The 26,815-nt window shown below is 38.5% G+C and overlaps 2 protein-coding genes across 11 annotated transcripts in view; both read right to left on the bottom strand.

Annotated features, from left to right (window-relative positions):
• Positions 1–26,815, bottom strand: part of LOC143154463 (uncharacterized protein CG43867) — a 277,793-nt gene that overhangs the window by 79,669 nt on the left and 171,309 nt on the right. The window lies entirely within an intron of this gene.
• On the bottom strand, positions 20,238–23,886 carry LOC143154567 (uncharacterized). The gene is made up of 2 exons (XM_076326599.1): positions 21,812–23,886; positions 20,238–20,525 (listed from the first exon to the last, which is right to left on the bottom strand). Exon 1 carries the CDS (start codon positions 22,975–22,977, stop codon positions 22,633–22,635), a length of 345 nt encoding a protein of 114 aa, XP_076182714.1. The 5' UTR covers positions 22,978–23,886; the 3' UTR covers positions 20,238–20,525; positions 21,812–22,632.

Below are 26,815 nucleotides of genomic sequence, written 5' to 3'. Positions count from 1 at the left end.
GTTGATTAAATTAATTGATCTTCGGGGGTACGGGGTTGGAAGTTTTTTTTTTACGGGTTTAATAACTAGTGTGTTTAAATTTTGTCAAGTGTTGTGGATGTTAGGGTGAGAGTCGAGGTGTTTAGTCATCCTTGTAATTATTTTTTATTGAATTAATTAATCTTCGGTGGTACGAGATTGAAACATTTTTTCTGTTACAGGTTTAACAAGCCTGGTTGTTTAAAGATTGTCAAGTGTTCGTATTGTAGGTGTTAATGTAACAATTAGAAGTGTTTAGTCATCCTTGTAATTATTTTTTATTGAATTAATTAATCTTCGGTGGTACGAGGTTGGAAGTTTTTTTTTTACAGGTTTAACAAGTGTGTTTAAATTTTATCAAGTGTTGTAGATGTTAGGGTCAGAGTCGAGGTGTTTAGTCATCCTTGTAATTATTTTTTATTGAATTAATTAATCTTCGGTGGTGTGAAGTTGGAGCTTTTTTTTACGGTGTTTAAACTTTGTCAAGTACTAGTGTTGTAAATGTTAGGGTGAGAGTCGAGGTGTTTAGTCATCCTTGTAATTATTTTTTATTGAATTAATTAATCTTCGGTGGTGTGAGGTTGGAGCTTTTTTTTACGGGTTTAACAAGTGTGTTTAAACTTTGTCAAGTGCTAGTGTTGTAAATGTTAGGGTCAGAGTTGAAGTGTTTAGTCATCCTTGTAATTATTTTTTATTGAATTAATTAATCTTCGGTGGTACGAGATTGGAACATTTTTTCTGTTACAGGTTTAACAAACTTGGTTGTTTAAAGATTGTCAAGTGTTCGTATTGTAGGTATTAATGTAACAATTAGAAGTGTTTAGTCATCCTTTTGATTATTGTTGATTGAATTAATTAATCTTCGGTGGTACGGGATTGGAACATTTTTTTTGTTACAGGTTTAACAAGCCTGGTTGTTCAAAGATTGTCAAGTATCGTATTGTAGGTATAAGTGTAACAATTAGAAATGTAACAATTAGAAATGTAATAATTAGAAATGTAACAATTAGAAATGTAATAATTAGAAATGTAACAATTTGATCATCCTTGCGATTATTATTGATTGAGTTAATTAATCTTCGTTGGTACGGGGTTGGAATATTTTTCTTACAGATTTAACAAATCTGTTTAAATATTGTCTAAGTACTAGTGTTGTAGATGTTAGGGTCAGAATTAAAATGTTTAATTATCCTTGTAATTATTGTTGATTATATTAATTATTCTTCAGTGATATAAAGTTGAAACATTTTCTTTTGCTTTACGTGTCTGAGAAGTCTAACTGCAGAAAAATAATCTTCGAGTGTTCGTGTTACAGGTGATATGGTACTAATTGAGGGTGGTTAGTCACGCTCGCGATGGTCGTTGATTAAATTAATTAATCTCCGGCGATACAGAGTCGAAACAATTTTTTTACGTCTTTCAGAAGTCCAACCATTTAAAAATAGTCCCCGAGTGCTCGAGTCACAGGTGTTGGGGTAACAATCGAGGGTGTGCAATCACTATCACGATCATGATCGATTAAATTAATTAATCTTCCATTAGTACGAAGTTGTATAATCTTGTTACGTTTCTCATTATTTAATAAATAGTCTTCGAGTGCTCGTGTTACGGGTATTGGAGCAATTAATCGAGGGTGGTTTCTATAAGTATTTCGAGTGCACTGTGGTTTACTTATTTTAGAATCCTCCATTTACACCGCTTTCTTGGGAAAAGCTGCAACCTGTTACAACACCAACCCCTGCATCGAAGTTCCAGTTACTTTTATTTCTGTATTTCTCCAAGTCGGGCGATGTTAAGCATTTCGAACAGAATGGCGGAAAATATCGAATCCACTTCGTCGACAGCTTCTTGGAAAACGCTGTTTCCAAGACTTGAACGTTGCACGATACCCGATACAATTTTTATCCGTGAACACTCGACTGGTATCGATTACATCGGGGATGTTAAATGTCACCCACTTATCGAAGATTACAAGGCATCGGTTAATCTTATTGACCATTCGGAATTATTGGGTTTCCCGAAGTCTCTAAATCCTCTAGAATTTGTTCACCTATTAACTCTCGATTGATTCTTCAGTAGTTTGACTGAACATTGTAACGTACACGGTTCGTGGGTAATTTAACAGACAAAATAATTTTTTTAAATACAGATGATGCGTATTTCGTTTTTTATAGAGTTTCTCTTAAAGAATCTAGTTTACAGTCTACTAGCTCTTCTGCAATTAGATATACTGTCACTGTTAGTCAAGAACGATGACAATGATCGACAGTGGTCAATAGCCTTAATCTTGCATCGGTCCAGAGATCATGCAGAATATAATTATCCTCCAACTATCTCTACCAGAGAGTTAAGTCTGGGTTAGGATACTTAAGCTAGTCTCCAACAATCGCAAGGAAATTTACTCTTGGATCCTGTTAGTGAAGTTCAACAGAGTTCCAATCAGGAATAAGATCTGGACCAGGATAGTCAGTTTGAAGGCAAGGAACTTTGCAGATTAGAGCCTATAGTATCATTGGCCACAGATCAATATAAAATTGAATTTAGGTATCCACTATATCATTCTAGGATCAATGTTTACAGGGTTCGAATATTCAACATATTGCTCCAGAATCAACGTCTATACAGTCTAGACTTCCACCAGATCAATCCAGACTTAATGTCTACAGGGTTAAGACATTCATCACCTAATGTCTACAGGGTTAGGACATCCATCATATCACTCCAAGACCAATGACTACAAAGTCCACATTCCCATCAGATCAGTGCAGAGCTAATGTCTACAGGTTTCAAATATCCACTATATCACTTCAAGACAAATGTCTCCAAGTTTCAAACTTCTACAATATCACTCCAGGACCAATGACTACAGGGTTTGCACATTTACCAGATCATTCCAAGATCAAGTTCAGGTTCCCATCAGATCACTCTAGGATTAATGTCTACAGGGTTTAGACACTCACCAGATCAGTTCAGGGCGAATGTTCTACAGGGTTCTGACATTCATCCTATCACTCCAAGACTAATGTCTAGAAGGTTGAGACATTCACCATATTGCTCTTGGACCAATGTTTAGAAGGTTGAGACATCTACCATATTGCTACAGGACCAAAACTTACAGAGTTTAGACACCCACTACATCACTCCAGAACAAATGTCTATTCAGAAACATTCATTAAATCACTTCAGAACCAATACCAATACCAAAAGTTCAGACTCCTATTAGATCAGTCTAGGGTAAATATTTGCAGGGTTGAGACATCCACCCTATCACTCCAAGACCAATGTTAAAATACAAAGTTAAGATATCCACCTTATTGCTCCAGAACCAAAACTTACAGGGTTCAGACTCCTACCAGATCAGTCAAGAACGAATGTCTACAGGATTGATACATCTACCCTATCATTTGTCTAGAAGGTTGAGACATCCACCATATTGCTCCAGGAAACACCAGCGGTGTTTCGAGGATTGGATCAAGCGCTGGCGCAAGTGCATTGCAGTCAATGGGGACTACTTTGAAGGGGACCATATCGATTTGGACGAATAAATTTATATTTTTGATTTTATGAATAAAGTCCTAAAACTTTTTGATCAAGGTAGTATTTGTTTCCCTTTCCCGTTGCTCGGGCTGCTTGATTTTCGAGTTCGAGGTACACGATTCGTTACCGTCTGTCCCTGGCCGTGTCTACAAGCGTTCCTCGCGAACGGTGACGCAGACGAAGGAGACCTGGCGCGGAAGACAAGTGTTTGCACGACGTTGGAGAAGTTGGTCGAAGCAGCTCTCTCGTTAGTTAGCCATTTATTCGTCGTTGAGCGCTGGAACGACGCGTCCAAAGTTTCCTACTCTCGCACCCATCCCCGACAACGTAGGTCGAAAATTGAAATCGATTCAGGATGGGAGACTACGCGCTCACGCACCCGCTCTGATTAACGGGAGGGGGACGACGAAAATGTTTTGACTAAGTTCACGGACGTTTTCGAACGCCAGGTTGTTACTTTGAACGAACTTCACCCTTGCCCTGTGCCTCGGTTCGCTGGAAGTGTAAACGAAACTACCGTGTCTCGGTTCATGGTTTGACGACTGGCAATGTTTTTGTTAGCAAGAGCCAATATTATCATTTTCTGTCTCAGAATTCACCGGCTGGGAGCTATCGGAGCTTGGAGACCCGGAGCGATTAATTATCTTGGTTGTTTTCAATTTTAATAGAAATCAAACTCGAAAGGGAAGATTCAGAAGTGACCCTCACCGATTGAGATGAAATCTGGCAGAGTCACTGATCTGGGTTTGTTGTTAGCGTAAGTGAAATTTTAGCCGTAGATGATCGATTTTGAGAAAAGGTATAAAAGGTATAAAATATTTTTAAGTATAAAAATTTGGAAAACCCCTGTAGCTGGGTCGGTGCGATAAAAGTAATAGTATCAATGGTCACCGTGGCAGGTTTCGTTTAAGTTTGAATTATTTCAATTTGAATATTGAATTTTCGTTTCTCTCTGCAACTTCTATACTTGTTCAAACATATTTGAAAATTTTGCAATCGAATCGATAGCGAATTGGAAAATATTCTATACTTTTAATTATTGTTTTACAACATTCGCGACCACCAAAACAATTCTAAAGCTTTGCGTTTCAATCGTATCGATAGTGAAATGGAAAAAATTTCACAATGTCTACCGAAGTTTTGATTATTTTTTTTGCAACTTTTGGGCCCACTGAAACAATTCCAAAATATTAAAAATTTCATGAAATTAAGCTTCAATGAGGGTGGGCAAAGCATTCCATTCGAATCGATAGGTAAACGGAAAAAATTCCACAATATCTACCGAAATTTTGATTATTTTTTTTGCAACTTTTGGGCCCACTGAAACAATTCCAAAATATTAAAAATTCCATGAAATTAAGCTTCAATGAGGGTGGACAAAGCATTCCAATTGAATCGGTAGCTAAACGAAAAGAATTTTACAATATCTATCGAAGTTTTGATTTTTTGTTTTTGCAACTTTTGGGCCCACTGATACAATTCCAAAATATTAAAAATTCCACAAGGGTGCACAAAACAGTCCAATCGAATGGATAGTTAAACGAAAAGAATTTTACAATATCTACCGAAATTTTGATTATTTTTTTTGCAACTTTTGGGCCCATTGAAACAATTCCAAAATATTAAAAATTCCAGGAAATTAAGCTTCCACGAGGGTGCACAAAGCATTCCAATAGAATCGTTAGCTAAACGGAAAGAATTCCACAATATCTACCGAAATTTTGATTATTTTTTTTGCAACTTTTGGGCCCACCGAAACAATTCCAAAGCATTAAAAATTCCACGAAATTAAGCGAAAAATTCCAGGAAATTGAGCGGAAAGAATTCCACAAAATCTACCGAAGTTTTGATTATTATTTTTTTGCAACTTTTGGGCCCACCGAAATAATCTCAAAGCATTAAAAATTCCATGAAATTGAGTGGAAAGAATTCCACAATATTTAACGCAGTTTTAATTAATTTTTTGCAACTTTTGGGCCCACCGAAACAATTCCAAAGCATTGAAAATTCCCTGAAATTAAGTGAAAAATTCCGGGAAATTTAGCTTCCACGAATGTGGACGAAGTTACCAAGCGGTTTGCAAATTTTCGTAGCGACGGAGAAAAGGTCCGCGTTGCGCACCTCTGCATTATGGGACGATAGCTCGCGCTTTCAACGTCGCTGCCAACGCAATTTCAAGCCGCTGGACGTTTGCCCCGCTAAGCGGTACAAGCAGCCATAGGCGGAGGGAATTTTTCATCCGTTAAGACGAGAAACCCCAGGAGAGAACCGAACCGAACCGAGCGTGCAACGACCACGGACCAGAGGGAAGCTTTATCATCGTCGTCGTTGTCATCGGTCGGTCGAGAGATCGTTCGTTTCAGAGGACGAGCAGACGTTTGGAGTATCAAGCTCTCTTCAATGGCGTTCACGCGACCCTCCTGAACCGGTATTGTACCGGCAAAAACGCGTCAAAAGCGACACCACGGTGTTCTTAACCCTTGGCACTCCTGTGTCGAGTGTGGCTCGACGTCACATTTCTTACACCGACTACGATGTCGAGCCAGACTCGACATTGCACAACGTAAGTTAAACGAAAAATATGTTTGTTACACACTCTGCATTGGCGCGATACAACATTGTAACGAGACACCCTTTTTTGATCCATTTTGTAAATTAATCGAAAACTTGTAGGTAGGTGAAAAAAAAAATTAAGAAGTGCAAAGGGTTAATCCGTGGAATATATAATACATTGTTTCAGTTTTTTGCTCTTTGCTATTGCGAACAATTCAATATTCGAGTACTCGAATAGGTATACGGATATTATTCCAATACTCGAGTAGATGTACGTTACTCAAATACTCGAGTGGATATATCTTACTCAAATACTCGAGTAGATATCTTACTCAAATACTCGAGTAGATATATCTGACTCAAATACTCGAGTAGATATATCTGACTCAAATACTCGAGTAGATATATCTGACTCAAATACTGGAGTAGATATATCTTCCTCAAATAATCGAGTAAATATATCTTACTTAAGTACTTGAGTAGACATATCTTACTCAAATACTCGAATAGATATATCTTACTCAAACACTTGAGTAGATATCTTACTCAAATGCTCGAGTAGATATACCTTACTCAAATACTGGGGTAGATATATCTTCCTCAAATAATCGAGTAAATATATCTTACTTAAGTACTTGAATAGACATATCTTACTCAAATACTCGAGTAGATACATCGATCGGAAGCTCTGCCTTGGAATTGTCTCTATTTTTTTCTTTTATGCTTTCCAGCTTTCGGTGGATTTTTTCTTCTTGCGTTATAAATTAATATTGATACCAATCGCATAAGAGGGAACATATTCTATAATACAATAAGCAATTGGACAACTGGGATTACTATTAATTTGTACTACATTTAATTTAAGCTTTCACTCGTTACGTTTTAAATCGAGAACGTTGCCTCACAAACACATTGTTTCGTTTAGTGTTACCCTATATTTGTTTTTTTCTACCTACTTCAAAACTTTTTCTTCACCTCTCTTACGCAATCAATATTAACAATAATTTTACTCGATGGAAGTCTTTCCTCTTCTTTTTCAAATCCACACTATTTTCAATTGCAACATTCTCTCCCACAAGACCCCTAAAAAAATACCTAAAATTATTCCAATTAACGAACACCTTCTCGGAGAATTCTACTAAAAAGAAAAAAAAATCGTAGAACGTTCCATGTATTCTCCTCCCTCCAAGTACATACTCAAAAGAAGATAGGGGGGGTTACCAAAAAACATAATAATATCGTTACACTTTCCCCACCCCCTCTTTATTTATCCGAGTCGCTTCCCTAAGTAGAGGCTACGCTTTAACAGCAAGCCTACTATATACGCCACTCTGTATACGTACTTTTTATATGACGTAATAAAGACGTTATTATTATTATTATTATTATTATTATTATTATTATTATTACCATTATTATGCCCGGCAGACACGCCGTCGAGGAAACGGTGAAAACTCGTTTACCTACGCGGACCGAATTTTCCGCTCGTGGAACGCGGTAGCGGCTTGGGAGAGCTCTGCGGGAAATCCGGACGGTCCGAAATTGCTCCGACTCGCTCGGGAAATCCAAGGGGCGTGGGACGCGGGGGAGGGGGTTAGGGACCGGTGTTCTTAACCGGGCGAATCGTTTCCGGTCGCGTCTCCCGATCCGGGTCCACGGTTATCCGCGAATCTCTTCATCTCTCCCCACCCCGCGTCCCGTATCGTCCAAAGAAATGCTAATTGCAGAAGTAATTGCGACGGGCAACAAAGACAGCGAAGTGGGTCTCCGTATCTTGCATGACAAACGTAATTGCACGGCAACGGAGGGACAATTAACCGCTCCGTTCTCGCGGACAAATGGTCGAGCATTACACGGTGAGCGCGCGCGCAGCGGGGAGGAAGTGGGGAGGGCGGTGCGTTATTTAAGCATTTATTTTACGCGCGTCCCGATCCGTACCACTGTGCGAGTCCGCGACTCGGTGGATTACGCGTTTCATCGATTATAAATACAGCGCCTGGAAACGATTGGGGGGGGGGGGGGGGGGGGATTTCGAGGTACCTTTACGATTGGTCGAACGGTGAACGTTGCACGGTGTTGTCTCGTCGGAGGTTCGATTTATCGGAGTCGAGGTGTTTGAATATTTCTATTTCTGGTATTCGGAAAATATTCGTGTGTCTACTCGAGTGTTTGAGTAAGATATGTCTACTCGAGTAGTTTGAGGAAGATATGTCTACTCGAGTAGTTTGAATAAGATATATCTACTTGAGTATTTGAGTAAGATATGTCTACTCAAGTATTTGAGTAAGATGTCTACTCGAGTATTTGAGTAAGATGTATCTATTCGAGTATTGGAGTGATATTTACATAATTGTTCGAGTATATCTACTCGATATATCTACTTGAGTATTTGAGTAAGATATGTCTACTCAAGTATTTGAGTAAGATGTCTACTCGAGTATTTGAGTAAGATGTATCTATTCGAGTATTGGAGTGATATTTACATAATTGTTCGAGCATGAGAATATTGGATTAATCGAATATCTGTGTGTCTATTCGAGTATAGGAAGAATGAATATATTTACTTGAGTATTGGAATAATATTCGTATATTTACTCAAGAATTTAAAAATTCATAGACTTGTTCAAGTATGGGAATAATATCGATGTATTTACTCGAGTATTCGAATATATTCGTATACGTCATGTGTTGAAATGATGTCGATATATCTACTCAAGAATTCGAATATTCAAGTATGGGAATAATATCAATATATCTACTCGAGTAGTGGAATAATATCCATATACCTGTTCGAGTATTTGAATACTGGATTGAGCAAATATCTGTATACTTACTCCAGAATGGGAATAAGAATTAATATATGTAAGTATTGGGATAATATTCATATACCTATTCAAGTATTTGAATATCCATAGACTTGCTCAAGAATTTGAAAATTCATAGCCTTGCTTAAGTATGCGAATAATATCGATACACCTACTCGAGTATTCGAATATATTTGGATACACCACGCATTGAAATGATATCGATATATCTACTCAAGAATTCGAATATTCAAATATGAGAATAATATTAGTATATCCACTCGAGTATTGGAATAATATCTGTGTACGTCAAGTATTGGAATAATATCGATACATCTATTTAGGAATTTGAATAGTACCCGAATATATGAATCACAAAAGTGTTCGAATAATATTTGTACATTTGAATCGAAGAAGCGTCCAAATAGTCGAATGTAACAAAATTCAGTAATCGCAGTCACACTGGAATTTTATTGCGAGAAACACAGCTGGCGATTGACTATCCGATAAAATGTTTCAACTCGTTACCTCGTTTCTATGAGAAAAGTCTTACAGCCGATTTGACTTTCTTCCAAACGGGTGAACATAAAATACTCCCTTCTGGAAATGAAGCGATTTCAAACGTTATTTGCAGCTGTCAACGGTTCGAGAAGATCGAACTAGGTCACATCAATACAAAGCACTAAGTGCGAACTTCGAGCGTTCATATCGCCGATTCGAAAGTAGCAGACGATTTATTGCGTTGTACTATCGGTTACCTTGGTAACGTAACAACGAAATCCAATTATTTTTAATATCCTGACCCTTCGATACACTCCCACAGCAAAGCGTAAAAATAATTCATCCATACCATAACAATATCATTAACAGATTGACGAAGTTCTCCCGATCGAAATGAGTCCAAACACGATACTATAAATTGTCAAAATTTTGCTATTATACTTTTTCTGTCACTTGAAATAATTAAATTCATCCCGAATAAAATTCATCCGATTTATGTCGTGTTTGTACTCATTTTAATCAGGAGAACCCCGCCGATCCATCGATACCATTATTACAAAGATAAAGTGCAAAATTTGAAAATTGTTATTTTTGAATAATTCGTACAGTAGTGTAGCATTCCCTACTCGACGCACTATTTTTTTTCCTTCTCTTTCGTTATCGAGGGTCTCGAGACATTTCCTCGATTTATTTACTTAAATTATATTTAATTAAAGTGACCACCACTGTACTTCGTGACTCGGTCTCGAATTGTTACATACGAGTCGATCGACACGAAAAATACGTTTCGTGCGTTTAGGACACTTTTCATCCAAAGACTCGAGGGACGTTTCATGGTAGACGCAACTCCATTATCCCCGATTGATAAAAGAGGGGGAAATTTTTAATCGAATCATGGATTTTTGGAGACGAAAAATTCTCGCGGAGCTCGAGTTAATTCGATTTGTCCCGTGGCGATTATTCCCCGCGAGCAATTTTTTCCACGGCGCATCGAAGTAATGAAATTGAAGAGGGAGGAGCCAGAGGGTCGGCCCAACGAACGCCAATTAAAATGAAAATAACTGAAGACCGAGGAGTTGGCGAAATAAACCGGCCCGGTCGAGGACCGTTTATAATTTCGTCGGGCTTTTCCGCGGCCATCGAGCATGAATGTTTCATGAGCGACGGCTGAAAAACGTTCGAATCAGAAGCAGCTGCTGACAAGGGAAAGACCAACGTGTCGAGACCGCCTACGTCCTAGGTGAAAAATGTTGAGCCAGACCGGAAGAGAAAAGGAGGATCGAGACACCGAAGTACCGGGGCAAGTCGCGAGCCCGGGAGACGATGAAGATGCTTAAAACCACTCTACTTAGGACAGCGAGTCGTTAGCATCTTTTAATAGTACCAGCTCGAAATACGTTCTATCTCGCTGGTGAGCCGTTGCAGGTGGTAGAAGTATATTTATTTATTCGTTTGCACGGGATGTATCCATCGATATGCGCGTAAAGTGCATTTAGATAGAAACGAGTAAATATTGATTCGAAGTTCACGGCAGTTGACTCTAAACAACGCACAACTCACGTGTCGAGAACCGTGCAGAGATCGTCAGTTGTCAACAAGTTTATTCATTCGTTTGCACGGGATGTATCCATCGATATGCGCGTAAAGTGCATTTAGATAGAAACGAGTAAATATTGATTCGAAGTTCAAGGGAGTTGACTCTAAACAACGTGCAACTCGCGTGTCGAGAACCGTGCAGAGATCGTCAGTTGTCAACAAGATTATTTATTCATTTGCACGAGATGTATCCATCGATATGCGCGTAAAGTGCATTTAGATAAAAACGAGTAAATATTGATTCGAAGTTCAAGGGAGTTGACTCTAAGCAACGCACAACTCACGTGTCGAGAACCGTGCAGAGATCGTCAGTTGTCAACAAGTTTATTCATTCGTTTGCACGGGATGTATCCATCGATATGCGTGTAAAGTGCATTTAGATAGAAACAAGTAAATATTGATTCAGAGTTCAAGGGAGTTGACTCTAAACAACGCACAACTCGCGTGTCGAGAACCGTGCAGAGATCGTCAGTTGTCAATAAGTCGGATCAGTCGTCTCAGCTTGAATTAAACGAGTTTTTGTTATTGGTTAAGGCGATCGCGTATACGAGTCTATCGCGTGACAAATGTTGCGAAGAGGCATCGAAGTAGAGTGAGATGGAACGATAACAAGTGACGACTGGAACGCATTGGCGTAGACTCGGAATATTAACCATCGATGCGTATCAAATATACCCTTAATTTTGCAAATATATACGAGAAATTTTCTTATGCAGTAGGATTCTCGATTTTGTATATTTCTTACGGATATGGAGATTCTGCTCCTATGCAATGCGACCACTTAGCATCCAAATATGGAAATCCCTGGTGGGGGATTGGGCGGGGCAAACACTAGTCTCCCCGATTCTCTCTCTCTCTCTCACGTTTGCAGGGACTTTGCAACTTACGATCTCATACATTAGGATTCACCGATTCCGATAATAAGGGAACCAAGTCGAAGCGTTGGAAAATCTTCGTGCTTTCTAACCTAAGTATTTGAATTAATATCAGCAAGGTGCGCCCAATTATCCATTTGAGTATTTCATACAAGAATCTTAGCATTGCTGATTAAAAAAAACGGTAATAACAAAAAAAAAAAGAAAATCTACAAACACTTCCACGCTGAAAGGTTTTAAATATTCCACCAAAAGAATATTATATAAAAAAGAAATTCGTAACGAGTTTCGTTAAAAGTAACTTCACAGCCAAATGGTGGCCATGTCTACCAGAGAATTTCCACCGGTCGGATTTCCGTTTCACCGCCGATTTACAATTCTTTTGTGCATTAAAAATCCACTGTTCTTTTTCACCTCGTAACAGAGGCACGCTGAAAGAGTCGTCTCTCTGCTCGAATCAACGATGGAGGTGTCGTACAAAACGGTTTGCTGAAAACGCGATTGAACTCGCCGGTGCAAAAGCGATAGAGCTTTATCGTTCGGTGAACATTCCATCTTTGCGGAATCTGTCACGCGATGGCTTTACTCGATCGGAGTGGGGGTTTTTCACCCACCTCCCACCCCACCCTCCCACCAACCACTACCACCACCACCACCCCCACCCTGTTCACGTTTTTTCCCCATCGCCGTGGCTAAAAGCAGAGAAAAAATGTAAAGCGCGGAGACAGCTGGTGGCGAGTAAAAAGCTAATACGCTGGCACGAATGCCCACGTGAAAATCAGCGCGATCGTTTGACGTGGAAAATCGTCAAAGAGGAACACGACAACTTTCCCTGCACGAGCGCTACATTAAAGCTACATTACGGAGTAGCTACAGCTACACGGACCGAGCTTTTTCCCCCCCGATTCTCTCCCTTGCTCACTGACACGAGCGCACGTTCTTTCTCGGTGTGTCGTTGTGCGAAACGCTAGAGAGGCGTCCGTCCGGCGGACGTGGCGAGGAAAAAGCTCGTGCAAAAAGAAGGGAAGGAAAACGCGACTCGTTTCGCGAGCAGAACGAAGCTCTTTCGCCGCGCTGACGCGTGCAAGCTTCGCATCGGTGAATCCGTAGCGAGCTATCGAACGTTCACTGTGCAGTATTCGAGTAACAGCCCCGTCGATCGAGGGAACTACGATCGAGAATATAGATTTTATCGCGGCGAGCAAGTGACGAACGAGACGCGCGACCGGAGCGTCGAGTTGCAAATCCTTCGAGTTGCAAATTCTTCGAGTTGCAAATCCTTTGAGTTGGAAGATTCTATGAGGACGTTTTTCGGGAATATTTGTTCGATGATTACGGAAGGTGTTCTAGGTACTCGAGACAATTTTTTACTGTCCATTTAGCTGGTGATTTTTAATCGAGAATGTAGATTACAAATGTTAATTAAAGCGTTATTGAGTAATGAGACATATTATTGTACAATTGCTGTTATTGACTTCTCAGGAATCCATAAACGATCTAACGATGGGTGAACAGTTAAAAGTTGAATTCATCCACTTTGAACTTTGATAAGGTATTTGTTGGTAAAGAATTTTGGTCAATTGAACAAATTTCAAAATTACTCTCCTTTTAGGCGACGTAGATGGAAGATTTATCGAGGATTCCAATGGACGGATCGTTTTTTGAAAAGGTACTATCGTTCACATTCCTAATAATAGTTGAAAATTACAATAGATTCACCCTCGTTGAATCGATATTTAATTCGAACAAAACGGATTGAATTCACGCGATTGAAGTAAGCATAAATTGAATTTCAAGTAGGAGTTGATCAAACCAAGTACACATCGAAAAGTCCATCGACAACCTAGAACAAAACACACTTTTTAGACCGTAAACTGATTGTTTTTAAATCAATTAAACTAATCTTTTTAAAATGTCGTTTAAAACTTCATAAGTGTCATTTACTATTTAAATAAATTTCTCATATCGACCAAGTGTTCTCAGCGTCGAACACTTAATTTTGAGTCACAGGTGACTTTGAAAAATAACGAAGACAAACGCAACCTTGATCGATAACGGTGTTCAGGACGACGAGGAGGGTACCCTGACGAAACGTTTCGTTCCTCGATAGTCCGACTCGCGACCTACCGCCGCTTTCATGCGCGTTCGTCGAATAAAGGCAACTTCTAGGCACGATTCGGTCGCGGTGAACTGGTAGAAAGTTTCACCGCGGAGAGTCGACGTTTTCCCCGAGTTCCAGCGCACTTGCTTCCTGAATCAATAATTCCTAAAGGGTACTTCCTCGTTCCATCGGGGCCCCCTTTACCCCCCTCCACGCTTCTCCCCACCCCCTACCCTCAAAGAACCATTATTTTCGTCCGCACCCACTCGACCTAGAACAGAGACCAAAGTCGAACGTCTGTTTGCACCCTTCGATCACCTTGCAGCGAGTATCATTTTCATCGTGGGCTGGGGAGGGGGTTGTTCACGACACGGCGCTGTTCTTTTCGTCCGCGAGGGTGAAATTATATGGCGGGTCGCGTGGAAGAAAGCGAGAGAAGAGTCCTCGATGCACGATGGGCGAAGGGGACTTTCTGCTGAATTGACCATTAACGGGTTATTAGGAGGCCCGACACCCCTCCGGGTTGGTGGGGTGAGTGGATCGACGCATACAGGGTGGTTCCACCGATCGGAGAACAGGTTATGGTATTGTTTCTCGTAGGGCGAAGAGAGGCGAGATTTTCTGGCACGTGTGCACGAGGCAATGTGTGAAATGTAGAGAATTTATATTGGGTTGTTTGGATGGTATTGATACTAAGGTGTTCATTGGTACAGACACGTAATGAAGAATTAACGTCAAACATTGGAAAAAATAATATATCAAAGCACTTCACGGTGAAAATACATAGCTACGAAAAGTGGAAAATATAGAAACTTTCACGTAAAACTATTGTAGTAAACAATAGTGTACTCACGTAAACTATATAAATGACACGTAAGTCATTTCGTTTTTTCTTTCTTTTTTTTGGTGAAAATGAAACACGATTTTTTTTAGGGCGTATAGACCTTTTATTAAATTATATATTCTCCATTTTGGAAAACGAAATCACTTTCTAAACAACCCAATGTAATTGTTGCACACGGTTCACCCTGTATATCGACCCCCCAAAGTGTAATTTCAATTGCACAAGATTCCTCAAAAATTTTCTTTTAATTAAAATTTATATATTATTTATGTATAATGTATTAGGTTGTTCAGAAAGTCATTTCGTTTTTTTTTTAGTGAAAATGAAACACGATTTTTTTTAGAATGTACAGACATTTTATTAAATTATATATTCTCCATTTAATGACTTTCTAAACAATCCAATAAATATAAATTCATGTATTTGGTTGTTCGGAAAGTCATTTTGTTTTTTTTTTGGTGAAAGTGAAACACGATTTTTTTAGAGCGTACAGACATTTTATTAAATTATATATTCTCGATTTTGGAAAATGAAATAACTTTCCGAACAACCCAATACATAAATATACATAATTGTGTGTATTCTGTGATTCTTCGTTTCTTTATTTAACAATCTTTTTTATTACCATTTCGGATGAAATGAAATAGAATAATGGAAAGACGAGTGTGTAACTGTATGTTTGAATTTTATGTAGTGGGATGGGTAAAATAAAAGTAGACATTTTGGGGGTACAGAATGGAGGGTAAGGACGAGGGTGAGGTAATACAGCATAGAGAGCTTATATAACATAAAATACAATAGTACGAGTGTAAAACGGTGTATTTCAATTTTCCGCGCCAAGTCGGATGAGATAAAATAAAATTTCCCAGAGGTTGAGTATCGCGCGAAATATTCACTTCGTTTTTCCCCCTATGCCAAGTTAATTAACGTAAACGCGTAACAGAAGTAACGCGAACAATTATTGCATCCGTTAAAATTTTCTATCCAGTTACTTCACCTTCTTAACTCGAATAAAGTTTCATTACTCGATTAGTTCAATTACTTATAAATATTTTACGCACAAAAGACTTTTCACTCGATTGATAAATAAATAAAAATAACGTAACACCAAATCCGTACAAAATGTACATACTCGGTGCTCAGTCTTCTTTTCATATCGGATAAAATAAAATGTAATAATGTTAACCCGCGCTTAAAACGATACATTCCAATCGTACGTATCGATTCGAGTGCACGCGCGGAGAAAGCAAGGTGAAAGAGCCCGAGTAGGCGAATTGCCGGTGTTGCGGATCCCCCTGTCTGCGTTCTGCTCGCCGGTGCCCTCGCGTTCCCCTTAACCTCACAACTGACCTTTCTTTTCCCCTCCCTCGCGCAATGGCGCAACCGCGGCGCGCCGTACCCGATGAATTTTCAACGACTCTCGCGAAAAAGAAAGAAAGTGAAAAAAAAGAAGAAAGAAAAGGGAACTTCGTACAGGAACGTTTTATCTCATATTTCTTACGTATTCTTTCGGGAGGAATTATCTACGCGCTGGAGGGACACCCTGTATGCGTTAGAAAGAGCTTTACAACCGGTAAAGCGCTCACGCGAGAGAGCCACCGGTTCTGCTCTCTCTCTCTCCGTTGCACGTGCGTGTGCGTGTGCGCGGGATGCTCGCTAAGTGGTCCATTCAACGCTGCCTGGTGGAATACATTACAGGAAGTAGCAGTTAAAAAACCTTTTCCCCCCGACGACGCACCGCCGCACGTCTTCGGGCCCCGTGTTCCATGGAACACGACCAAACGTAACGTTACTCTTCCTGCAATTCGGCTCGTTGGCGCGTTTTCCTAAGCACGGCAAGGACACCTATACGGATCGTTGAAGTCTGTCCAATAGTCGACGAGTTTTCGTACGGTGGACGCGTTCTTCGTCGATTTCGGATGAAGCTGGCACGATTGTCGTTCGGTTTGTTCCGCGGGAGTACTGTAATAGGTTTCGTCACGCTTGGGTCTTTTGGGACCCGGGGAGACTTTCGGATTGCTCGAGTACAGTGTTAGTCGAATTTTTATTAGAAATATTTGTGCGAAGGACGAAGAACGGGTCTTTTTTGACCCAGAGAGACTCATATCGCTCGAGTATAGTGTCAGTAGAATTTTTATTAGAAATATTTGTGCGAGGAAGCTCGAGGCACGGGTCTTTTTTGACCCAGAGAGACTCGTATCGCTTAGATATATTGTTAGTAAAATTGAAAATTAGTTAGTAGTTTTAGAAATATTTATGGGAAGATGGTCGAAGTACGGGTCTTTTTCGACCCAAAGAGACTTTTGTATCGCTGGAGTATAGTGGTAGTAGAATTTTTATTAGAAATATTTGTGCGAAGGACGAAGTACGGGTCTTTTTTGACCCATAGAGACTTTCCTATAGTTCAACATTGTTAGCAGAGCTTTCATTAGAAATATTTGTGGGAATAATGTCGAACTACGGGTCTTTTTTGACCCACACAGAATTTCGTATCGTTGGTATAATTTTTCTGAGAAATTGAGAAAAGTGAGATGGAAAATAGTGAAATTTTTAGTAGAAATATTTATGCAAAGTCAAATCTCGGATCTGTTCCGACCCAAACATGATTTCTTCTTAAACTGTGGATTAAGAATGTATTTTCCACTTATTAAACTGTGGCCTTTACTATATAGTACCATTAGTACTATAGTATTTATATTAGTACTATATAGTACCATTAGTACTATAGTATTTATATTAGTACTATATAGTACCATTAGTACTATAGTATTTATATTAGTACTATATAGTACCATTAGTACTATAGTATTTATATTAGTGCTATAGTATTTATATTAGTACTATAGTATTTATATTAGTACTATGGTATTTATATTGGTACTATAGTATTTATATTAGTACCATAGTATTTATATTAGTACTGTAGTACTATTCGCGACAAAAGTAGGAAGATTAGATTTTTGTAACATTCCTCATCCAATTCTTAGAAAAGTGTACACTTTACCATTTGTCGACACCGACGAGTAATTTACTTTGGACAATTGCAAAGAGACAACGTTATCGCGCGTCCCCGAAAGTGAAAAATTCACACTTGCAAATAGCTAGAGCGTACACAGGTGCACCGTGAACTCGATTTCACGATTGTACTCATTCTTTTCAACAATATCGCCCAACTCGATAACGTCATTCTACATTTAATTCTCAGAAAAGTGTACACTCTAACATTTATCGACACTGAAACACTGTAATCGTTACATCGAACTATAAAATCGCGGATTACCCGCGCCAAGAGAGTAAAGTTCAGGCTTGAAATCAGCACGTTGAACAGGTGTCCCATGTATTCAGTTCCACAGTCGTGGTTCTCTTAAACAGTGTCGGATGACACTCGATAGCCAGGCCATAGGCCTAGGCAATAGTCTCGACCCTGCTACCACGCTCGGGCCACTCCCTCGGGGATCTTATTAAAGCTGTCGGATAATACATAAAAAGTCACGACGCCGTTTGAGGGTTAACGGTAGTGAAGTCTCCCCGTTTCGACTAGCGCGGCCCATTCTGTTTTAATCTCGCCACTTGACTGTCGAATAAAACGTTTCGAATCACTGCTCTCAGAGAACACCTTGCAGTCAATTTGACTCGCGAGTGGCCGGCCATGAAATCGAATAGATTAAAGCGGATTACTCATACAGAGTGTTAACGTACGTTAAATGCGAACTTCGCGCATCGATGTCACCGATTAAAGGGAACCAGAGACTGGTGATGCGCATCTGAAGTTTTTAACGAACTCGATACTTTTCGTTGCGGATCTACGAGCAACGAGTCTCTGGACAACGAGTGTTCACTTTTCTTTTGCAATTGGGCCAAAAAATACGATGTTTCGTGAGTGGACAAAATGGAGAGTCTACTTTGGGAAATTTCACGAGGTGAGATCACGGATTGAAAGACACCAGAAACGATTGGTGAAAATATACTCGATTTTTGAATCCGAGTGTCTTCTTGTAGATTTTGAAACGGAAATTGTTTTAATTTATCAGAGAGTTAAACTTTAGGTAAGTTCTCTGGTTCAATTGTTCGATACTTAAGATCTCTTGATTTCTTTCAATTTTAAAATTGATCTCTTCTAAAATTGATCTCTTCAATTTTAATATGTAAACAAGAGAAATAAAAAATGATACAAAATTGTACAATTTTCATTGTTTGTCCGAAATTTAAATCCATACGAAAATATTCTTCCGCGTTTTTAATTCATTTTAAATAGAATTTATATTTTAATACAGAAAACATTTCTCTATGTGTTGCACACAAATAGACAAACTTATATAAAAAGAAAGATATGCAAATTTTAATATGTGAACAAGAGAAATAACGAGAAATAAAAAATGATAAAAAATTGTACAATTTTCATTCTTTATCCGAAATTTAAATCCATACGTAAATATTCTCCCGCGTTTTTAATTAATTTTAAGTAGAATTTATATTTTAATACAAAAAACATTTCTCTAGTTGTTGCGCATGAACAGGCAAACTTATACAAAAAAAAGATACGTAAATCTTAATTTTTATCCAACGAGTAATGAATTAAAAATCGTACAATTTTCATTCGTTGTCGGAATTTTAAATCCACACGAAAATATTCTCCCGCGTTTTTAATTCCTTTCAAATAGAATTTATATTTTAATACAGAAAATATTTGTCCATGTATTGCACACAAATAGACAAACTTATATAAAAAGAAAGATATGCAAATTTTAATATGTGAACAAGAGAAATAACGAGAAATAAAAAATGATAAAAAATTGTACAATTTTCATTCTTTATCCGAAATTTAAATCCATACGAAAATATTCTCCCACGTTTTTAATTCCTTTCAAATAGAATTTATATTTTAATACAGAAAACATGTCTCTATGTGTTGCACACAAATAGACAAACTTATACAAAAAGAAAGATATGCAAACTTTATATATATCCAACGAGAAATAAAAAATGCTAAAAAATTGTACAATGTTCATTCTTTGTCCGAAATTCAATTCTGCCCGAAAATATTCTCCGGCGTGGGGTGTTACCTGTCGCTACGAGATCCACGGAGAATTATGTACAGTCTCGTGCGCAGGTGCCGAAAACAATCCTCTAACGCGTCACGCGACCTCGTTCCCCCCGATTTAAGCGTTACGATCGCGTAAAGCGGTGTTAGCACGCGTTAATTCACGAGCCGCTGGTTCGAACGTGCAAAACTTTACGATAACGGTGCGATCCCGAAGAGTGGAGCGGGTGGTGGTTCACCCGCCCTCCTACGGGGGCGATAAAATGAAAAATTGTCGTTACCTTGCACAGCATCTCCTCGAGTGACTCCATGTCCAGGGTGGAGTTGTTGTTCTCCGTGCGTACAGGCTGAACCATTTGTCACAGTGTTTTTATCGTCGACACTTCCTGATCGCACTACTGTTCACGCGCACGTCGTTCGTTCCTTTCGAGGACAAATTCAACTCTTGACCATCGTGTACGAACCCGAGAACCCAATCCGGGTTTCGACGTGCACAAAGAGACCCGGTTCTTATTATCGATACACGCGGTTCGACGAACTGTACACCGTTATACCGATGAACATTTTACACGTATCTTGTTTTTCAATTGTTCGTCACGAAGGGTGTTTTTTAAATTATTTTCTTTTTTTTTTAAACGATATAGACGGGAGAGATCTGACGGAGAAATTTTGATTATTTTTTTTTATATATAATTTTCGATTTTATAGTGTCTTATTTAAAATAATCAATAGTAGTACGTACGAAGGGTGTTTTTTAAATTATTTTTTTTTTTAACGATATCGACGGGAGAGATCTAACGGAGAAATTTTGATTATTTTTTTTTATATGTAATTTTCGATTTTATGATAACGATACGTAATCTTCCATTTTATAGTGTCCTCTTTAAAATAATCAATAGCGGTACGTACGAAGGGTATTTTTTAAATTATTTTTTTTTAACGATATCGACGGGAGAGATCTAACGGAGAATTTTTGATTATTTTTTTTCTATATATAATTTTCGATTTTATAATAATGATACGTAATCTTCGATTTTAGAGTGTCCTATTTAAAATAATCAATAGCGGTGCGTACGAAGTTTGTTACGAACTATAACCTCGAAATTACTTTTCTTTAAAGCGATATCGAGAGGATTTTAAAGCGCCGTGGAAAGATCCAATAGAGAATTTTTATGGCTGGTATTACTTCTTTTTTAGTACACAACGTTCGAATTTATAATAATTAATAACGGTATGTACGAAGTTTGTTGCAAAGTATAACCACAAAATTACTTTTTTTTTTAAGGCAATATAAATACCGAGGAGATTTTAAAGCAATGGGGAGAGATCTAATAGAGAATTTTTATGGGTGGTATTTACTTTTCCTTTAGTACATAACCTTCGAATTTATAATAATTAATAGTGCTACGTACGACGCTTGTTACGAACTATAACCTCAAAGTTACTCTATTTTTAAGGCGATATCAACAGGAAAGACTTTATCGAGAATCGTAATCGGTGATACTGTTTGTCGAACGACACTATTATATAAATTCTTGATAACAATATTGACCTAATGCAATAGAATTATAGACTTTTCTGCATCTTGAAATGCCCTTCAATTTTACCCTGACATCGTGTCGTGTAAACACTCGCTGATTTCACCAAGAATAAAAAGTTCAACATACCATAAAAAAAACCCCAGAAGTGACCTTGAAATTTTCAAAAGTCATCCAACCATAAAAAAACATTACTCTCGTATTACAGCCTCTCCCATATCATACAACTTATATTAACAAAGTTTCCCTTTGTCTCTCTAAAAATAACAAAACTATTCAAGGTGACCAATACACTCTATATTAAAAAAAAAAAAATAAAACCAAAATCACTATTCAATAGCACACTTTTCCATTCAAATTCATTCGACTTCAACGCAACCGGTATCGCGCTACCAGAACGTACACGTTCGCAGGTGCCCGCCACATGTTTCTTCGCCTCGTTTCGCGAAGGTCTCCCCCCACCACGCATCACCGAACCGCTGTCTCCGGGAGGGGAAGGAACCAATCGTCGACGAGACGATCGTCGTCCCGCGAGCCAACGAACGAACAACGACTAGGACGAATTCAGGAAAGAAAGATCGTTGAAAAAGACGACGAAGCGGTGTATAAGACAAGATGGCGGAGTTAGCGGGATATATCTCCGGTTCGAGGCTGGCTCCTATTTTAACCAGCGTATAAATTACGGCCGTTGAGTCGGTCGAGGGCTCCTCGTCTTTTTGGCGGTGCTTTCGAACTTTTCGTCGTGGGTACACGCGAACGAGCGTCGGAGCAGAGCGGAGTGGGGAGGGGGAAGAACCTACACGTGGAGACGCCGGCGGCAAAACGATGAGAGAAAAACCAAAAGAGGGTTGGTGGTGGGGGGGAAGCGAGCGGGGGAGGGAACCGCGACGACGACGAAGACACGAAGAGAAACGCGTTGTCGAGGGTGTTTGCCCGCCGGTACCGACTATTTTCGGGCGGAGGATATTTTTAAGCCCCGTTTGGAGCACGAACGACCGATTTCCAGGAGAAAGAACCGCTCTTCGTTGGGTCTCGTGCCCCCCTCCTGCCCCCCACTCCCCATCCCCGACGCGCCGCACAAGAAGATGGACGAAGAGGGGAGCACACCGTACACTTCACGAGCGTTACGAACCATCGAGAAAGAAAATGCGAAACAACTGTGTGCTTTCTTCGAATTCTGTGCCCCCTTTCGAGAAGGGGGGCCTGTGCTCTGATTAATTGAGATCAGTCGTTTTGAAGAACGCATCGTGGAATTTTTTTATCTTCCTCTTCATTTGGATTTTTCATTGTGGGTATGGTTATTTCACTCGTGATTCTTCGATGTGTTTTTTTTTTATTTTTCACTGTTTTCGAGGGGCCCATTGAAGAATTTTGGAAAATGGAGGAAGGTGTGTAATACTTTGGTGAACTGCACAAGAAGATGGACCAAGAGAAGAGCACACTATACAGTCGACGAACCATCGAGACAGAAAATGTGAAACAATTGTGATTTCTTCGACTTTTGTGCTCCCTTTTGAAAAGGGGGCCTGTTTTTTTATTAATTGAGACTGATCGTTTTGAAGAACGCATCGTGGAATTTTTTTATCTTCTTCTCCATTTGTATTTTTCATTGTGGGTATGGTTATCTCGCTCGTGATTCGTTAATGTGTTTTTTTTTTATTTATCACTGCTTTTAGGGGGCCCGTTGAAGAATTTTTGAAAATGGAGGGAGGTGTGTGTAATCCTTTAGCGAGCCGCACAAAAAGATGGACACATGTACTGTCCAGACAGAAGATGCGAACTAATTGTGCTTTTTTCGACTTCTGTGCCCCGTTTTGAAAAGGGGGGCCTCTTTTTTGATTAATTGAAATTAGTCGTTTCGAAAAACGCATCGCAGAATTTTTGTACACTCCTCTCGATTTGGATTTTTCATTGTGGACTCGGTTATCTCGCTCGTGATTTGTCAATGTCTTTTTTTTTATTTTTCATTTTTTTGGAGGGGCCCGTGGAAGAATTCTTTAAAGAGGGGAAAAGTGTCCAGTCGTGCAGAAAATGGCACCTCGGCGAGGAATATTTTAAACAGTCTAAGGAGAAGGGATAATTCGTGGAATTAATTCAAAATGGTGAAGACTCCTTTATTTCGATGTTAAGTATAATTTTTACCTTTTATAATATTCTAATCTCCGGCCACGGGAGTTTCGAGGATTTGAAGAATTACGGTGAATCGGGTGGGGGAGCAAGGGTAGTCTCTCGAGTGCCATTGAAATAAAAGAGTTCCAAATTGATCGTACGATTTAATTTTTTCGCTTTGAAGAATTTCGGTCGAGTTTCCCCTAATGTAACAAGCTTCGAGTGTAATTAAAATAGATGAGTTACGTTCCAAATTAAATGATTTCTTTTTTTTTATATTCAACCGTTTTCCTCGAGTTTTCTAAATTAAAAGAAACTTTTCATGAAATTGAAATGGAATGCTTACATTCGAAATTAATTGCTTTGTACAATTATTAGAGTTTTCCATATTAAAAATAAAAACTCCTAATGCAATTGTAATGGAATACTTACATTCAAAATTAATTGCTTTGTATAATTTTTGTAGTTTCCAATATTAAAAGAAAAACTTCTAATACAATTAAAATGGAATACTTACATTCGAAACAAATTGCTTTGTATAATTTTTGTACATTCCAATATCGAAGAAAAAAAGAAACTTCCAATGCAATCGAAATGGAATACTTACATTCAAAATTAATTGCTTTGTATAATTTTTGTACTTTCCAATATTAAAAAAAAAACTTTTAATGCAATTGAAATGGAATTCTTACAATCGAAATTAATTTCTTTGTATAATTGTTGTACTTTCCAATATCGAAGAAAAAAAAGAAACTTCCAATGCAATCGAAATGGAATGCTTCCATTCGAAACAAATTGCTTTGTATAATTTCCGTACTCTCCAATATTAAAAAAAACCTTCTAAAACGATTGAACTGGGATACTTACGTTTCAAATTAATCGTTAAAAAAATCCCCCTTCGGTTTCCCACGCTAAAAGATTTCCAATGCAATTCGAATACCCATGATCCAAACTAATTTAAAAAAAAAGAAAAAAAAAACAAAATTTCAATCCAGTCTTCCGCATTAAAAAAATCACGTAACCCAATATCAACGGACTAAACAATCACGTGGCAAGTAAATCGTACGATTTGCTCTCACGTTCGAGAAGATCTCGATCCGTGCGGCAGTCTCTCGCGGTAACAGCAGTCTCGAGTATCAAAGGTTGGACGAAGAATCGGTTATTGGAAGATCGCTCGATCGTATCGTACGACACCGAAGGAGGAACAGTTATACCTCTGTCGGGACAGTTATACGAGTTCGAGGGCGGTAGTTTCGGAATTTTTACGTCGAGGAATATCGCGGTGTGCAAAGCTGGCTGGGGTCGCGGCGAAGTGGCGAACGTTGTCACGTCTTCTCAAGTACCACTAAAAAAAAAGAAAGAAAATTCTCCCGTGCAAAGCTGATTTGATAAAACCGCGCGTGTACGCGCACGAGCGACTCTTCAGTTTCTTATTAATTTCCTCGAGCTTCGATTTTCCACGGTCCCAGTTTCGTTAATTACCGGCGTGGAACATCGATGAAGATCCGCTCGGTTAATTTCCCGCGAGACTTTTCCCGCCGACGCTTCGATATCTCGTCTCGAACACGATCGATTCGATTTCACGGATTCGGGAGCTCCTGAGGCGAATAATTTTAATAAACACTCTCGGTGCGCCGACGGACCGTGTGTTTCATTTCGGCGTCGATTTCACCGTATATTAAAAACCCCTGGCAGGTGGATTTATTTATTTTACGAATTTATTGCACCGTCACGGGACGCAAAATAATCAAATAATGGGGGAATATATATAGAGAGAGAGAATTGTATAATAACACTTTAGCTGCACCTCGGTTTCGTTTTCGTTCCGCAATGTTTTGAATAGACAATGACTTGAATGTAAAGTATTTGCATGCTTTATTGTAAGGAAATTCTTCTTACCTGTAAAACTGATTTTAATGAAAGTTTGTGTGCATTTAGAGTATAATAGGGTATGTATAGAGAAATGTTTTTTGTCCATTGATTGTGAAATCAAGTCTTAAAGGTTTTAGTGTTTTTTTTTAATTTGTTTAATGCAACTTTTCTTGGGACTTTTTTGCAATAGAATGATAGAGCACTAAGGGTTGAATATTTTTCGTATAAAATGTTTTGCTTTATTTCACATTGTTACGAAATTGTATTTGAATAATCGAAAAGAAAGCGGCACTGTAAAGGCTGAAGAGCTTGCAAAACTGCAATTGTAATGGAATACTTACATTGAAAATTAATTGCTTTGTATAATTTTTGTACTTTCCAATATTAAAAAAAAAACTTCTAATACAATTAAAATGGAATACTTACATTCAAAACAAATTGCTTTGTATAATTTTATACAAAGGGGACGACTTTCATTTTCTTTATAATTATAAAAAAGTTCAGTTTTTAGTGTTCTATCTTTCAACTATGAAAAAAGTCCGCAAAAAGAATTGTATCAAAACAACGAAGAAATGTCGAATTTTCGAGTCTTAATTTTATCCTCTCGAGAACTTTTTTTGTCAACAAAAAAATTATGTCACATGTGGCCCAGTATACCTTATATGCACACAAACTTTCATCGAAATTAGACTTATAGGTTAAGAAAATTTCCTTGTAATATATCAGGTTGTTCGGAAAGTCATTTCGTTTTTTTTGGTGAAAATGATACACGATTTTTCATAGTGTATAAATATTTTATTAAATTATATATTCTCCATTTTGGAAAACGAAATAACTTTCAAGTATACAAATACTTTTTTTATTCACTGTATATAATTTTCTTTCCCTTTCCCTCGATCGTTTTATATTTCCCTACCCCGAAATAAGAAAACAAATAAATAAGAAAAAGTTTAAAATTAATCACACGCGTACAGATCGTATAGTGTATAATCAAACGAAACAAGTATTTAATTTAACCGAATAAAACCAGTAGACAACCGAATGAAATAAGTAGACGATCCAATGAAATGAAATAAAATAACAGTGTCTTGAGACGAAACATACACGTACGTTTTAACGAAACCGTACGATCAGTGAATATCCACGTGTGCAGACGAATCGAGTGGATTGAACAAAATGAGATAATAGGAGACTTAAACGGATCTTAACGATCGTACACGTGTGCACGAATCCGGGTAGCAAATTAAATAAATCGCGGCCCGATCAAAGGAACGACTAATCCAGGGGTCGTTCCTCGATTATCAACAGGGTGTTCGTCGAAACACGTAAACACGCGTCCCAGGGTCGAACGAGCGTCTAATTTGTTCCGCGATCCTCGAGAGCGTGAAATTTCGCGATGTGCGTGGGAAAGGACGAGAGGGACGAA

The sequence above is a fragment of the Ptiloglossa arizonensis genome, chromosome 1 (assembly GCF_051014685.1).
Source record: "Ptiloglossa arizonensis isolate GNS036 chromosome 1, iyPtiAriz1_principal, whole genome shotgun sequence".
Taxonomy (NCBI): Eukaryota; Metazoa; Arthropoda; class Insecta; order Hymenoptera; family Colletidae; genus Ptiloglossa; species Ptiloglossa arizonensis.
Note: the sequence above shows the minus strand (reverse complement) of the source record. Positions and strands in the feature narration are given on the sequence as shown.